Source organism: Pseudorca crassidens, chromosome 5, assembly GCF_039906515.1.
Source record: "Pseudorca crassidens isolate mPseCra1 chromosome 5, mPseCra1.hap1, whole genome shotgun sequence".
NCBI classification, from domain to species: domain Eukaryota; kingdom Metazoa; phylum Chordata; class Mammalia; order Artiodactyla; family Delphinidae; genus Pseudorca; species Pseudorca crassidens.
The window spans coordinates 68,574,379-68,590,162 of NC_090300.1; the positions used below are offsets into that span (position 1 = coordinate 68,574,379).

The 15,784-nt window shown below is 47.0% G+C and overlaps 1 protein-coding gene across 9 annotated transcripts in view; it reads right to left on the reverse strand.

The window, feature by feature from the left end:
- Positions 1-15,784, reverse strand: part of DGKG (diacylglycerol kinase gamma) — a 207,314-nt gene that overhangs the window by 117,399 nt on the left and 74,131 nt on the right. For all 9 annotated transcript variants that reach the window (XM_067738346.1, XM_067738344.1, XM_067738339.1 and 6 more), the window contains 6 exons: positions 14,692-14,741; positions 11,309-11,383; positions 10,486-10,608; positions 5,890-6,007; positions 4,274-4,362; positions 8-100 (listed from right to left, as the gene is read on the reverse strand). In XM_067738346.1, the coding sequence (XP_067594447.1) occupies positions 8-100; positions 4,274-4,362; positions 5,890-6,007; positions 10,486-10,608; positions 11,309-11,383; positions 14,692-14,741 (548 nt within the window). The remainder of the gene's footprint in view (positions 1-7; positions 101-4,273; positions 4,363-5,889; positions 6,008-10,485; positions 10,609-11,308; positions 11,384-14,691; positions 14,742-15,784) is intronic.

Sequence of the window (15,784 nt, forward strand, 5' to 3'; positions counted from 1 at the left end):
CACTTACCCGGGTGATGGGGCATATTGACGTGGGCAGCAAAATATGGTCTCTGAGCTCCCCACCGTCACACAAAGTTGACAATTCACATTTGCGGTGAAACTGGAGGAAAAAATGAAGATGAGAGTTAAGTGAAAGTGATCAAGGAAATGTCAAGTGTGAGGGTTCAGAAATTTACTAGGGAGGCAGGTTGCCTAGTGCTCCTCTAAATCCTGATGCACTGCTGGCTTTCACAGTAAAGTAGAGAGAGAAAGAGCGTGTGTGTGGTGTGTAGTGTGTACCGGTGTCTGTGCTTGGTTACGGGTGCCAAGTCTGCTGTGGGCAAAGAAAGGAGACCAAGTGCTGCCCATGGCAGCTGGAGCAAAACGGTCCCGAGCAGGCCTGTGGCCTGTCCGTATAGCACCCCCACGTGGATTCCAGAGCCCCCATGGGATATTTGCTCCCTAGGCTCTGAGACACTGGAAGGAAGGAGATCTTGTTGAACAAACCCATGAGAGGCTGGAGATGAACCCCATGACTCGACCTCTGCATTTTAAGAGTTCTGCAGTCTGACACGTCCTTTCTGAGGCTGATACCCAGTCAAGGGGACAAGACACGGCACTGAGTCTGCTTTGGAAGGCAGGTCAGGCAGCTCCAGGTGTCCAAGGAGGAAGTGGACATTTGTCATGGATGATGGCAGTGGGCACAGGCCTCTTGTCCAGGCAGTGGGGTTGCTGTCAGGAGTATGCCTTCCTCTGATGCAGGTGACTGAGTATCTAATTCCTCTCCCACTCTGTCAGTGCCCCCGGCCCAGACAACACCCAGGCGAAGGAAGTTAATGGTCCAGCCTGCTGTTCACAGCTGCCTGGCCACAAAGAGAGCAGACTGGTCAGCTTCTTCTTAAGCAGCCCTGGGGGGTGCCCTCCCTCTGGGCATCTTGGTGATTTACTGGAGGCAGTTAGACTTAGGGCACTGAACAGGGGCTCTAGGCTCCCTCTCTAGCCTTGCCCACGTAGCTCTGCTCGTGCCCTCTGGCAGGATGCTTGAGCAAAAAACCACACTGAAAAGCAGCAGGACTGCCCTGGGCGCCAACCCACCGTCATCCAGCACCACAGGCAGTGCCGCGCGGTGACACTCTGGTAGCAGTTGATACTTTTGTGGCACTGGTCACACTTGACAGAGGAATTCCCTTCCACCCACGCATGCTGCATCCCCTGCAGGAGGGAAGCGAAGGATACCAGGGAAGGCTGCAGAAACACATCCCAGGGCCCTGGGCCCTGGGCCTGCAGAGAAGGGTCTGGGAGGAGCGCAGGGAGCGGGGAGGCCAGAGAGGGTTGGTTCCTGTTTAGTGGGTGCACTTCTGGATGCCAGGCTGCTTTGCTGAACTGCACCAGTGTGGTCACTCCCTACCTAACCTCTATCATGCTAATCGAGGTGGATGGAAAGCCACTTTGCCTGCTCTTTGAACAGTTCACCCCCCTGGCAGTCAAGCCTCTGAGCATCTGGTCTTGCAGTTCATCTGTGTGTCACCGGAACTCTTTGCAAAGGGATGTATTTGTGTGTGCCCTTTTCTGGAAGGCAGTGGGGTGCAGGGAAACGCAGCAGGGCTTGGGCTACAGACAAAACTGGTTGGAGTCATTGATCTTCCACTTCGCAGCGGGGTGACCTTTGGCCAGTTCCTGGACCTCTCTGAGTCTCAGGTCCTTCATCTGCAGAAATTGGCATCAAATGCCCCACCTCTGGGTTTTCTGGGAGGATTCAACGAGACAGCACATTTGGAAGGGCCTTCCTGGCACAGTCCTGGCCCTTGGGGGGGTGCCCCTGATGGGGAATCCCTTCCCCCTCTGTCTTCTATGGGTCGGTGCCTCTCAGCCTTAGCAGCCCCTCAGGACCACCTGGCCGGCATCTAGAAGTCCTAATGCCCAGCCCTCACTCCAGACAAAATAAATTAGAGTCTCTGGGGATGAGACCCATCATTAGTATGTTTTAGAGCACACTGAGTGATTATCACATGCAGCCAAGGTTGAGAAGCACTCAGGAAGGAAGTTAGAGAGAAAGCCCCAAGGGATTAGTGTGGGTCATCAGCCAGCAGCTTTCACATCTGTTTCCTGGAGAGCGTGTTGTACCTGCCTCTTGGCCAGGACATGCCCCTGAAGCAGCCCAGGAACTTGGGAAGCAGGTGTGAATGCATGTGTACGTGTGTGACTATAAATGCAAAGCGACCCATGACACCAAATTCTGGGGGTCTGAGCCCTCAGTTAAGTCCCCCGGGAATTCTATAGAACTCCTCAAAAAATTTTTCACCAGGGTATCCTGAATAGCGGAAGGGGTGGATATGGACTCTGGGGGAACGTGGGGACATAGCCTGAAGTGCCAACTGCAAGCACAATATTAAAAACACATGGAATATCTGCATGACACCATCCATGTCTGTATTAGGTAAAAGTTTTAAATTACTTATCAGTTAAGTTACTGTGTCCTCCTTCCAAAAGATTTTTGGTAAAACTGTTGCTCTAGAAGACGTGTCACATGTACTTTGTAGTTTCTCCTTCTGCCATTCACCCCTGAGGGTATAAAGAACTCAGTTTGCTAATCAATTTGTCATCTACATGGTCACAATGAATTTGTTCTGAGATTATTATTATTTTTACTTTACAGAGAAAAAATATGAGGCTGCAGAGAGGTTAAGTAACTGGTCCTAGGTTCCAAGGTAAGTGGCCAAGCAGGGACTCATGGCCAGGTCTCCTGACTCCAAGTCCACGGTAGTCTCCCAACACCACGTTACCTTCTCCATCCTCTTCCAGGATCAGAAGAGACGGTTAAAGACTTAGGTTGCCTCTGGAGACTCAGAAGGTCGTGAATGTGCCCTGCTGGGCCCTCAGAGGTCTCCCTCTGTTCCAAGTGTGGCAATGGCAGGAGTGCAGGCTTAGGGCCTGAGCCCAGGAGGTGCACCATATGTCCTGGTGAAAGGCATGGACATGGAACGGTGTGTGTATGGGTGTGGTACGGAAGGAGTAGACAAGAGGCCACGTGGCATCTCACAGGCATGCATGCGTGTCCCTGGAGGTGCCCTTCTCTCTCGGAGTCCTACTGGGTAAGGGCTGGATACCACTCCCACCTGCTAACCATCTCCTGACTCAGATTCCTCAATGGGGTTTTCCCTCCGCAGGAACTCGGAGTGCCTTTCCCCTGCTAATTTGAAGAACAGTCTATTTCCAGACTCAGTGAATGGTACCAGCCAATGGCCACCTTAGAAACCTGGTAGCCATTTCCAACCTCTCTCCCTCTCTCATCCCCTACACAACTGTCACCAGGTCCTTGTGGTAGGACCTTCCAAATTATCTCTCAGACTCTCCCTTTATGTCTTCTACCTTAGCCAGTGGGACAGCCAAAACACTCAACAACCGGCATGGCTGGGGGACACTCACTCAGCACAGACACAGCCATCACTGTGCTACTGCAGACATAGCAGAGCATAGTGGGTGAGTGCAGACGCCACCCCAGTCAGGCCCTAGGGCAGCATTAACTCTTGCCTGAACTGTTGGAAAAGTTTTTTTCACCCCCTCTGATCTGATCTCTCTCTGGCACCATGGTCAGAGCAATTAACCTAATCTGCAAACCCAAACACCTCCTCATGTACTCAAAGCTCTTCAACGGCCCCTTAGCTACAAATGAAACCCCTTCCCAAGTCCTCAGCTGGCCTCACAAGACCTGGATCTCACCAGTTCTGCAGCACATCTCCCGCCGCTTCCTTCTAAGCATCCTCTATCCCAGTCACACGGAACCAAGTACAGATCCGATAATAAGCCGCGTCTCCACGCCTTCACACTTGAGGCTTCTCCAGCCTGGGGTGCCTTGTCCTCCTGGATTCCTTATGAAATCCCGCTGATTTGGGTTCAAGACACAACTCAAATGCCATCTTTCTGGTGAAACCTTCCCTGTCCGCCACCCTTGGTGCCTCAACTGTATGTCCCACACAGCCCTATCGCTACTGCACAGCTCGCTACTTTGCGCTTCGCTTACATGCCTGTCTCCTCCCACTAGACTGCACAGTCCTCCAGGCTGAGGACCACCTTTTAACCTGCATACCCCCTGGCACAGGATCTGGCACACGGTGGGCACCAGGCAGATGCTAAATGGATTGATGGATGGCCAAGACGGTTTAAGGGTGGTCCTCAAGGCAGAGAAGGGACTGTACAAAGCTCCCAAAGCCCCTTCCTGCCCAGGAATCTGTGGAGATGGACATGTTGCCTGGGACACAGCATGCAGGAGAAGAAGGCAATAGGTATCACCAACCTCTCCTCCCCTTTTGGTTTTTGAGTTCGTTTTGATACACCCAGGAATGTTTTTGGATACACAGCGTTCATGGACGGTGTATTTACAGTCTGAAAATAAAAATAAGAAAAGTGACGGTGAGTGACCACGTAGGGAAGGTCAGCCATCCCCCTGCCCCCCACCCCAGCTGAGGCCCGTGCCTCCCTCTGCGTGGCCAGTCAGGGGCAGGGGACATATGGAGCTGGCCTTGCCTAATGGCAATTCAAGTCTCCAGTTGTTCACTGAGAAGAGTCCATGACTATCTCCCAGACATGCTCCTGCACCCTCCCCCCTGCCACACTGCCTTCCACCGCGGGTGGTGAACGCAGCAGGAAGACATCCCCAGAAAGGTGCTTTCCGCTTAAGGGGAGTGAGGAGTCATCCTGGCTATGCCAATGCCACAGTACTGAATGTCAGGATGTTGGGGCGTGGATAGCAAGGCCGGGGTCTTCCTAACTCTGGAGACAGGAAGGCCTGAGCCTGAACTCTGCCTCTGCCCTTTGTAACTACCCACACAATCTAGGGTAAGTTCCTTCACCGCTCTGAAATTCAGGGTTTTCTAAAAAATGGGAAGAAGATTGCTTTCTCTTTGCAGCATCACATAATTTGTATAAAGCACCACGTGTGCAGGTCAGAACAGCTATTCCACAAATGACTGCTGTTGTTACTGTTTACTACTGTGCCAACAGGCCTAGAACGTACTAGGAATGAGGCTGGGCCTATGAAAAGTGGGTGAGAGCTGGATTTGAAATAGGTGCTGGAAAGACAGGGGGGCCCCTACTTTTGCCTGCTGATGCTTGCTCTTGGTAGACACTGGGCCCAGCTCTGCTACGATGACTTTTGTGGCTGAGGTTGCCTGCTGCCTGGCTCCTGTGTGCATGGCAGATAAAACATTTTGGTGACCCGCTCCGTACCCGACGGCCCTCGCTGCCGCAGCAGCTCCCCAGTCCCTGGAGGGTTCAGGCTGAGTGCTTGCTGTCTGCATCCTGAGGTGGGGGGCAGGATTCTGCACCCACGCAGCCTGGGCCCTACAAAGCCTTCTTGCTGCAGCCCCTCCCTTCTCTTCCTGCTCTGCAAACCCACCCTCTTTCCTACATGACCCCTTCTTTCTTCCTTCTCCTCCATCTCTTTCTTCTGTCCTCCTTTCCAGTCTCCCTCCTTCCTTTTCCATGTGTGTTTTTTTCTCCTCTCCAATCTGACTTTACTAAATAGATTATAAAGTCAAACAAATGGATAATTTTAATTCCATTGTATATATGAATATAGTTGCTTATTAATTAAAAAAAAAACAAACAGGTTCTTCTGACCAACCAAAACATTCATTAGCAAAACTCAATTGAAATTACTATGAGATGCTTTTTAACTACATTTGAACCTTAACTTTTTCTAGGCAGTCAGTGGCCTATAATATTTGTCCCTTTGACTTGGGTAGAACAAAAATAGAACATGGAAGTTTTGCTTTATTTTCTGCTGTTGGAATAATATGGCAAATCCCTCAAGCTAGGAAGCAGAGATGCCTAAACTTTTCTGGGAATGGCTCAATCATGTATAGAGCAAGACAGTTCCTGGGAAAAGGGGTTTGAAGGAAGTTTACTCACAAATGCAGCACAGGCCTTGCTTCCGAGCGCCCATCAGCATGACATGGCAGAAGTTGCAGTAGGTTGGTTTCTTGAAATGCTTCATGGTCCAGGCGTGCCTCCCGTCCCCCTTGGAGCCCTGCGGGGACAGCAAGGGAATGAGATGCAGGCAGCCCCACTGTTTCTAAAAAGAGTCTCTTCTCATATTTGGAAAACAAATTTATTTTGTTATTCACAAATTTATTTTGTTATTCACTTATTTTACTGTTGTAAAGATTATTTTAATAGAAATGCAAATCAAAACAAAATTCTTTATGTGTATTTTCTAAAATAAGCAAATATTAAAAATTAGGGCCATCTGAGTAGAGTATGTGGTGGGGGGAGTGGAAATCAGAACAATCATTCTTTCTTTCTTTCTTTCTTTCTTTCTTTCAATCATCTATTAGTCATCTATTACCTATCAATCATCTATTATCTATAACGATCTATCATCTATCTATCACCCATCTATCTGTCCTTTAAATGTTTACAACCTTCAACTTATAAACTTCCTTTCTTGGATTCTATCCTAAAGAAATCATTTTTGAAAGATAGTTGAGCATTTTTGTGCTCTGTCAGATGTTTAACCCAGCATTATTTAAATTAACTGAAAATATCCTAAAGGCCTCAAAATGACCAAAAGGTTTGTGGTACATCTGTATGATTTAATGTTAAGTGGCCATCAAAATCATATTTATAAGAACACTGAATGGTTTGGGAATGTGCTCATGATACTAAGTTCTAAGGGAAAAAAACAGAATGCAAATTTGATGATATATTATGATCTCCGTTTTATACAATGATATGTTGTACGGGAAAAAACGTCACCAAACTGTTAACAGAGGTTAGCTATAGCTAGCAGCACTATGGATTTATTTTATTCTCTAATTTCTACTTTCTTCTGTATTTTCCAAATTTTCTACAGTGAGGAGGTACTAGTTTTATAATCAGAAAAAATTAGCTTAGTAAAAACAATGTACTCCTCTCATCACCTTTCTGTGCACAGATAAAACAGCAAAGAGACAGAGACAGAAAGAGGGTTAAGCCATTTCCCCCTGACTTGGCTTGGGAGCAAATTCATTCTATCTACCAGATAAGCCAAGCCTCACGTAATCACACACCTTCCTTGGACACCAAAGCTCCCACCTTCTAGCCCCTGGGAGCATAGGCTTGCTGGAGACTGTGGCTTCAGGGGCATCCCTCCAGGTATGGTGTCCTTGACCTTTTGTCATAGGCTCCATCAAAAGAGTAACACTCAAAAAAAAAAAAAGAGTAACACTCTTGGGCTGTTGTTAAGGGTAGTAAAAAGTACTGTAAGGTGGTAAGGATTGAGAGTCAGGTACATGGAGTCCAAAGTGCTGGATTGAAACCCACTTCTTACTTCTGTGTCCCTCTGGTTTGGGTTGGTCATAGTGGCCAGACCCATTCCTGTGCTCAGCTCTTCTGCTAACGGTCTCTAGAGGAGCCCACATGCTTTTTCAAATGCTGGTCTCCTCCTGGGGCCAGGATACGTTATTTTCTTCTTACCACCTCAAAACCCTGCTTCTTCCAAAACCTGAGTCTTACAGAATTAAAGCCTTTTTATCTAATGGCTTCTACTTTAGTAAATGGGTTCAGTAACTGATTAAATGACCCACTTAAATATCTATTCATTCACTCCTTTGACAAACATTGACCTCAAGGGATTTTTGTAAAAATCAAGTGAAATACTATAAGTGAGGACCCTAATCCAGTGCCCGACACATTGAAAATGAAAACATTTATTAAGTTCCTACTCCGTGCTAGGCAGTAGGGGACACAAAAATAAGTAGAGTGCTTTCCTACGTGTAAGGAGGTAGATTTAGACCCGTTCTAGAAATGAAGAAGCAAAGACTCATAGAAGTTACATAAATAGCCCAAGACCACACAAATAATAAGTGACCAAGCTGAGCCCGTAGTCACACTGGGGGCTCTTGCTGGCCTCGGAGCCCATGCTCCTTCCATGCCTCTTCTGTACCTCCACAGACCAGGGTTTTCCTTCATGGACAGAAGGGAAATTACAGCACTCTTAGCAGACCCAGCTCCTTCTTCATCCAGCCCAAGGGATGGTCATTTGACCTGAAATACCTTTATTGGCAAAATCAATTAGTATCTGAGCAAGGGAGAGTCAGCTATTTTCATAGATACAGGGTAAGAAGCAAAGGGACCCTGACTTGGGATAAAGTAACATTTCTGCTTGAGTTATAGCACCATCATGTGGCTCCTTTATTTCTGCACGTTGGCGGCTGCAGGGCGTAGGAGTAATGTTCCTTATGCACGCCAGGTTTTGGGTTGAGACTGCAGTTCCCTTGGGAGACAGACTGTTTCTCATACATGCCATTCAGAGATCCCCAGACTTTTCAGTGGCCACATGTGGGTTTTGAAAAAAACCAAACAAGCAAGGTGGCTTTTAAGACATCGAGGAACGCTTTCCCTAGAACCCCAACTATTAATGTGAAAACATACAATTTAGTGCCTATTTTCAAATAAATGCATAAAATTTCAATTAATAAAAACCAAATGCACATTTGTTTTTTGTTTGCATTATTCCTGAGGTAAAGTATGGTTTTAATACAAGGCTGATTTGGCATCAGGGGGAGACACTGGGGAGAATGCTGAAGAAATAATGTCTCTCCCTCTTTCAGCCATAAAACAGTGGATCCCCTCCAAGCAAAGAGTTGGTGGCACTTTGGACTCAACAAGTCCAAAATAGGAAACAGAACTAGAAATTGGTTCCTTGTGATTAAAATGTCCCATCTCTATTTCCATGTTTCAGAGAAAAAACAGGTGCATTAGAACAGCACTCAAGCAGAACTTTCACTTTGATTCAGCTATAATCTTGAGCCTTGATAGCAGAAAGTATACCTAACCTATCTGAGCACCCCCAGGTCCTAGCGCACGTGGGTTCGTGCACACAGTAGGTTCTTGGTAAGAAATCACTGCATGAGAAGTCTGCTGTCACTGAATATGGAAGACGGCTTCTGGTACTAACTAGGTGTGTGTCCATGGGCAAGTGCCTTTACCTCTCTGGTCCTTGGTATGAAAAAGGAAGGGGACAGACCAGGGAGTACCAAGTTCTCTTCCAGCTCTGACCTTCTAGGGTTATAAGGAAAAAGGAGATCCTGGTTCATTGATTTCTATTTAGCACTTGGAAAGAGCTGGACACGCTATGAGATAATTGCAGGATTCTTAGTCCTTGAGGGCTGGAGATGAGGGCTCAGCTTTAGTCCTGAATTGCAGAACTGTCAGATGGACACAGCACAGGCAACAACATCAGCTAGAGGCTAACCCAAATGAACCTGCTGTTCTGTCCCTATCTTTGACATTTCAGTAATCTTGAAGAGGTATTGTCTTACAACCCGTGTGACTGTACTGGTAAACGCTAATGTCACCATTTGTACTTTTAGTTCTAATCTTCCCTACCTCGTGTATGGAAGCTACTTTCATGGTAAATAAGCAGACCAGGTCAGATGCCAGTGATTTCACATTAAGCCTCTACATGTATTCCCTACTCTGATCAAAACTGGGAGGTTTCTCTAAAACACCCTGAATTTTCTTTCATGTGGGTCTTTGATCAAGCTACAAACTCTCTCTGCTACCAGCCAAATCATACCCATCCTCGAGAGCCAGATCAAATATCCTAGGTCTTTATCTTTATCTCAAGAATGGGATATCAAAATCCCACACATCCTTCAGAGCCAGGGCAAACACCCTCCAAAGTTTCTTCCACTGGTCTCACTCCTAAGTGTGAGATGTTCGAAAGTGCAGGTTCTTTGGAGTCAAGTACAAATAAATGCTGGCGTTTCTTTTTCCTCTTCGGACTCAGAATCTCAGTTTTCCATCTGTTTAAATGGGTTAAAAAAAATCTACCTTATCTGGTTGTTCTGATTGTTAAATAAGATATTATTATGGGCTTCCCTGGTGGCACAGTGGTTGCGAGTCTGCCTGCTGATGCAGGGGACGCGGGTCCGTGCCCCGGTCCGGGAAGATCCCACATGCTGTGGAGCGGCTGGGCCCGTGAGCCATGGCCGCTGAGCCTGCGCGTCCGGAGCCTGTGCTCCGCAATGGGAGAGGCCACAACAGTGAGAGGCCCGCGTACCAAAAAAAAAAAAAAAAAAAAAAAAAAGATATTATTATTGAACGCCCTCTGCCTCACAACAAATCAGTATTTTTTCCTTTCTTTCTTCCTTTCCTTCCTTCCTTCCCCAACTCTCTTAGCATTTTTAAACCTAATTTGTGAAAAAGATGGAATTCTTCCCTGAATATTTTTTGCCCTTTGCCTGGTTGAGCATAAGTTTCCGGTGGGTGAATATTGTATCTGTGTTCCCTCGTAGCCCTTAGAACAGTATCTTTATTTAGTAATAATTTAGTAAACGTCTGTCAAATGAATGAATAATATTTCAGGCACTAATAGGTAAAAAGAGAGGACTCTTGGGCTGGCCTAGAGCATAGGGGCTGTCCATTGGGAAGTCTGGGGCAGAAGCCAAGGATATTAACTTCCACATGGAACCTGATGTTTCTGAAAGGTGAGAGGACTTTGACCTCAAGCTTGCAACTTACAGAGTCGTCCATGCCCAGGAGGACGAGCAATGGGATGGTGGTCATCCCTCCGTGGACCCACTCCTGGAGAGACACAAAGCCATCCCGGTCGTAGTCCATCCCTTGTAACATCTCCTTCAATATCTGTGGAATCCATAAAGCAACCACTGTCCACTTTCCTCTTTGACTTCTCTGCCCCACCCCTGCCCCGCCCACCCTGCCCTTTTCTTTCTCTTCTGTTCTGTTTTCTGGCTTGTGTTTTACCCCTTTCCCCTCTGATTCGGAGTGAGTAGAGCATTGAGGGAGCAAATGGGGGTGAGGAGAACAGGGGTCCAGGCCTGGCTCTGCCCTGACCTGTGTGGCCTTCGACAAGCCACCCCAACTCTCTGGATTCTGCTTTTCTCGTCTGTAAACTGGAACTAGTATTGCTATGTTTGCAGCATGGTAGTGAAGATGAGAGAAAATGTATAGAAAACGCTAAATATTATATCGGACTCAGAGGAGCCCCCAATGTAATTATTATTATTAATATTATCTAATGATTGAGAAAAATCTTTAAAAGTCTTTCTAAATTCTCTGATCTCTGAGCTCCTGTTATAAAAATTTAGCTTTGGTGAAAGCGTTAGGGGGTATTATTAGGTATTGTTATTTGAATTAGTCTATACTTTCCCCTGCCGCCTCTAATCTTTCCTATCAGGGAAGTGGGAGATCAAGGTGTGGGACCCAGAGAAGTCACCTCTAAGAAGATGATCTGGGACAGCCTGCACCGTAAACATGTGTTTCCAAGTCCCACTCTCATCTTGGAAGCTCACTGGAAAGTCACCCCTTGCTTTTGGAAACTCACAGGCCTCAGCTCCGTGGGATCCCACTCGAGATACAGGGCAATGTGTAGCATCTGGGTGACAATACGATCCATCTCCTAGAAAACACCAAGGAGAGAAGCCAACTGAAGACGTGCTTTTACAAGCAAGACTCAAATCCAACCCCGTGGGAAGATGGGCAGGGCAGAGTGTGAGAAGCAGTTGGTACGGTATACTGGCATTTCATCAAGCACTCACTATTTGTTTTTGCTCTTTATTTCTGCCTGGACCACAAAGCCCACAAGAAACACAGACCGTGGATAAGCCAGAGGTATGCAGAAAGCTCACTGAACACTGACCTCCTCCTAGACCCACCTTCCTTCCCCTATTCTGTGCTTTGACTTAGCATAGAAAGCACTCCTGTTTCCTCCTTCTTTGTGGTCCTACAAATACTTACAAACCAAGGCACTTACTTCTTCCCTCTTTTCCCACACCTCATTCCCACAGCTTTAGCAACTTGGGATTCATCTATACCCCTTGGGGGTCAGTTTCAGTTGGATGTAGAGCCACTGTGTTGGTCCTTTCTCAGGCACTATGATTCAGATTCCTTTTGGCATCTCCTTTGTTTCCTTTGTATCAAGTCCTGGGTCCAGGACTCTTGGAACAGGAAATTCATGAAGGGTATGTTTGCCTAATGAGTGAGCCTTTTGTTTGGTACCAAGGCCAGGCTCCATCTAAAACCTCACAGAATTGTTGGATGCTAATGAATCAGTGCCCTGAGAGTCCCACTGAAACACACTGGACTGAGAAAGCATTTGCATGTCTTGGACACCATCTAAGATGTTCATAGTAAGGTTGATTTGGGGACACAGGTTGGAGAACTGAAGCAAGGTTTAAAGGTGTTACTTTCACCAGGTAGAATGTTGGGTCAAAATAAGCAAGCTAAAACCCAACAGGGATTTAAAAAATTGTATTTCGTTTAAAGTAGAAAATAACCCATTGCAAAACTGCAGATGAAGTGGTAGATGGGGATAAGGAAGTGGGCAGAATGGTGGGAACAGGGCTCAGCAGAAGTTCCAATGGAAAAGAGCTCGTGAAACTAGTTGGGTCCAAGATCCAAGGTGAGCAAACGATGTGATTCAGGAATGGAGAATTAGACTCAATCTTGGGCTGTGTAAATAGGTGGGCATTTTCAGGGAGCAGAGTGGGCAGATTTCAGGAAGAACTAGTTCCCTGATGTGAATACTTAAAGAGTCCTGGAGGGGTGGGTTCAGTTCTATGCCATATTGTAAGAACGGCATTGACAAACTAGAGCTTGACCAGAATGGAGATTTAAAACTTCCTTATGAGCAACAGTGTAGAAATTAGGAAGTATGAGCTTGGGGAAGATTTTTGGGAAGATGTGATAGTACCTTCAAATACCTGAAGGCCTATTGTGTACAACTGGTACTCCACTGGTCAGCTGCCCCGGTCAGCTACAGAGGGCAGAAGTAAGCTGAGGGATGGAGGGAGGGAAGAGTTGAGGGTTGGCCTATTGTGACCTCACCACTGGGTTGGGGGAGGGGAGAGAAGAGCAGAATCAGGTTTTGTATTGAAAATTTCCCTGGCAGACTAGAGATGCCTTGTGTGCGGGAGGGATGCCTTCTCTAACAGTCATCCCCAGTGGTGGAGCGGCTGTTTTAAGGTACTGGGTGAACTCTCCATTACTGGGAGTGTTCACGAAGAGGCTGGGCATCCAACTGCCAGGGGGTCTTGGTGGGAAGTTGAAAGAGAGAGAACTATTTTGAGACTCACTTCAGTCCACCAGTGTTACCTTCCAAATAGATCCAGAATTTAACCACTTCTTACCACCTGCAATGCTGCTACCCTGGTGCAAGTTACCATCATTTCTTGTCTTGCTTATTTTAATAGCCTCCTAACTGGTATTCCTGCTTGCATCCCCACAGTCTAGACAACGCAGCAGCTAGAGCAATCCCGTTAGGACCTAAGTCAATCATGTCACTCCTCTGCTCAGAATCTCCAATGGTTCTCTACCTCTCCAGAGTAAAAGAGAAAACCCTTTCAATCACCTGTAAGGCTTGATAATGCTTTGCAAACGCCCCGTCCCTTCTCATTACTTCTCTGATCTCATCTCCTATTACTCACTCCAACCTCATCTGTTCAGTCATCCTGTTCCACTCACTCTGGCCTCCTAGTTAATCTGCTAACATTCCGGGCATCCCTCAGGACCTTTGCACTTGCTGTTCCCTCTGCCTGGAAGGTGCTTCCCCATGACTCACTCCCTTCACCTCCTTCAAGTGTCTGTTCAGATGTCCCCTCCTCAGGGAGACCTTCTTTGGTTCCTCCAGCTAAAACTGCAGCTCCCTCCACTACTTCCTTTCCCTCCTTTATTTTCCCTCTAGCACACAGCTCTATCTAACACATACTTGACTATGCTTTGCAGTGTGTGTTTGCACTAGAATGAAAGCATCATGAGGGCCTGGATCTTTGTCTGTTGGCTCACTGATACACCCCCCCAGTGCTTAGAACAGTAGCCGACATATATAAGATAATCAATATGTGTTGATCAAATGCTTGAGATTCTCTTGGTGGTTCCCTCGCATGACCCAGCTCACGGAACTGCAATGTGGCTGCAGGGATCCCATGAAGACACTCTGGGGTTGAGTGGGAACCGGGACGATGCAGTTGGTCTAGGGACTGGTTCCCTTTCTTCCTCCCTTTGGTCTGACTCAGCCCCGTGCACTTCAACCTCAGAGCCTTTCTGTTAATGAGTCCCATCTCTGACACTGCCAGTCATGAGGACAGGACCTGTCTGATTCTCTTTGCCTTTTCTCCTCTCTACCTTCTTCCTTTTCCATCCTTCTTCTCATTCCATGACCCCTGACCTGTCCCAGACTCTTCCTGAGGGGAGGTGGGGATGAGATTCAGGCTTCCCCAGGTGTGGTGGGATGGGATCATGTGCTCGGAGCAGACAGAGCCAGACTCCTAGAGCTGGTGCCCTGGGGTATGAGAGGAAGGCAAGGGTAACGGCAAAGCACGCCAGCAGTTACCTGCCTTCTCCTGTCTTCTTGCCCTGGTCTCTCTGCCTCTCCCACCTCCTCTCCTCCACCCCTGGGCTTCAGCAGGAAGTTACAGGGGGAATTTCTGAACCAGCTGGGAAGTTAAACTAGATGAGATACTAAAGCATCTCCCCAACCTGAGATTTTGCGATCTGAGCTTCTGGAATGAAAAAGCAAGTTGGAGTTCACTCTCCTCTGGGCGGGCTCTTTGGAAGTAGAAGGCGGTGGGTTCTAGCCATCTCTGCAGCTCATATTGAGACACTGCTATTCCTATGAAGATGGAGCTGAGAGTGTTTGGACTCTCCCTTCACCTGTTCCCCTCTCCCCCAGCCTTTATTGGATCTTGGAGGGATATTTGGAGAGCTTACCGCTTGGTCCAGGAGACCATTCTCATCCGAATCATAGAGACGAAACATGACTGCAAGAAACACAGAGGTGAGGCTTGAGATGTCCTCCGGGTACCAGGGATGGGCTGAGACTTTGCTGCCGCCAGTTTTTAGATGAAGTCCGTTGCAGCCAGTTCACCCACCCTCCAAGGCACAGAGTCTGTCCTTCCTTACAGTGGGAAGAGGGAGGAGAACCAAGCCACCTGGCTTCTGGGACTGTCTAAGCAATAACTCTGCCGCTGATGAGATCTGGGTCACGAGCGTGATTCCCTGTAGAGCACTCACACCTCTCAGTATCACGGGAACACAACTCAAAGCAGATGCCCCGCTGGTGGTGGGGCAGAGGCACCACAGTTGTAGACGGGACACTGTTTCTACTGCACACAGAAAGGGTGTGGAGTTAGGCAGGTTCAGATCTTGGCCCTGTCCTACCACCTCTAGGGCATCACATAAGTCACTTATCTTCTTTAGGCTCAATTTCTTCATCTGTAAGATGGAGATTATAATAGTTTCTTTATCCTAAGTTTTTCTCAAATGAAGATTAATATGTCAGTGATATGCTAAATCTATAGCACTTGGAATGTAGAGAGTACCCAACAGATGTTATTTATTTTTATTTTCTTTCATTAATAAATATTTATATATGGCATTTAACATGTACAACGTACCATCCTATGCACCTTATCATTATTACTTATTTAATCCTCAATAATGGTATGAAGTAGTTATTATTATAGAAGCTATTATATTTCTTTTTCTAAAAATGTCTACATGCAATTCAGAAACATCCTCTACCATGTTCTAGCTGTAGAGAGGTGATGGAAGATAAGAAAGATTTGGGAGTGAATTTTGGGCAAAGGACTAAATGTTCATTTATGGGATTTGGAAACTTGCCATTTCATTCATCTAAAAGGTAGAGATCCTGTCTGTGGTCTCAGAAGTAAGCAGGGTGGGGAGCAGAGCTGAATACATCTTCATTTCCCTCTCATCCTTTAAAACCCTTCATCATGCCTGTGTTCTCTGTGGCTGACCCTTCCCTTGTGTAACTGCTCTGGACCACTTGGGATGTACCCAC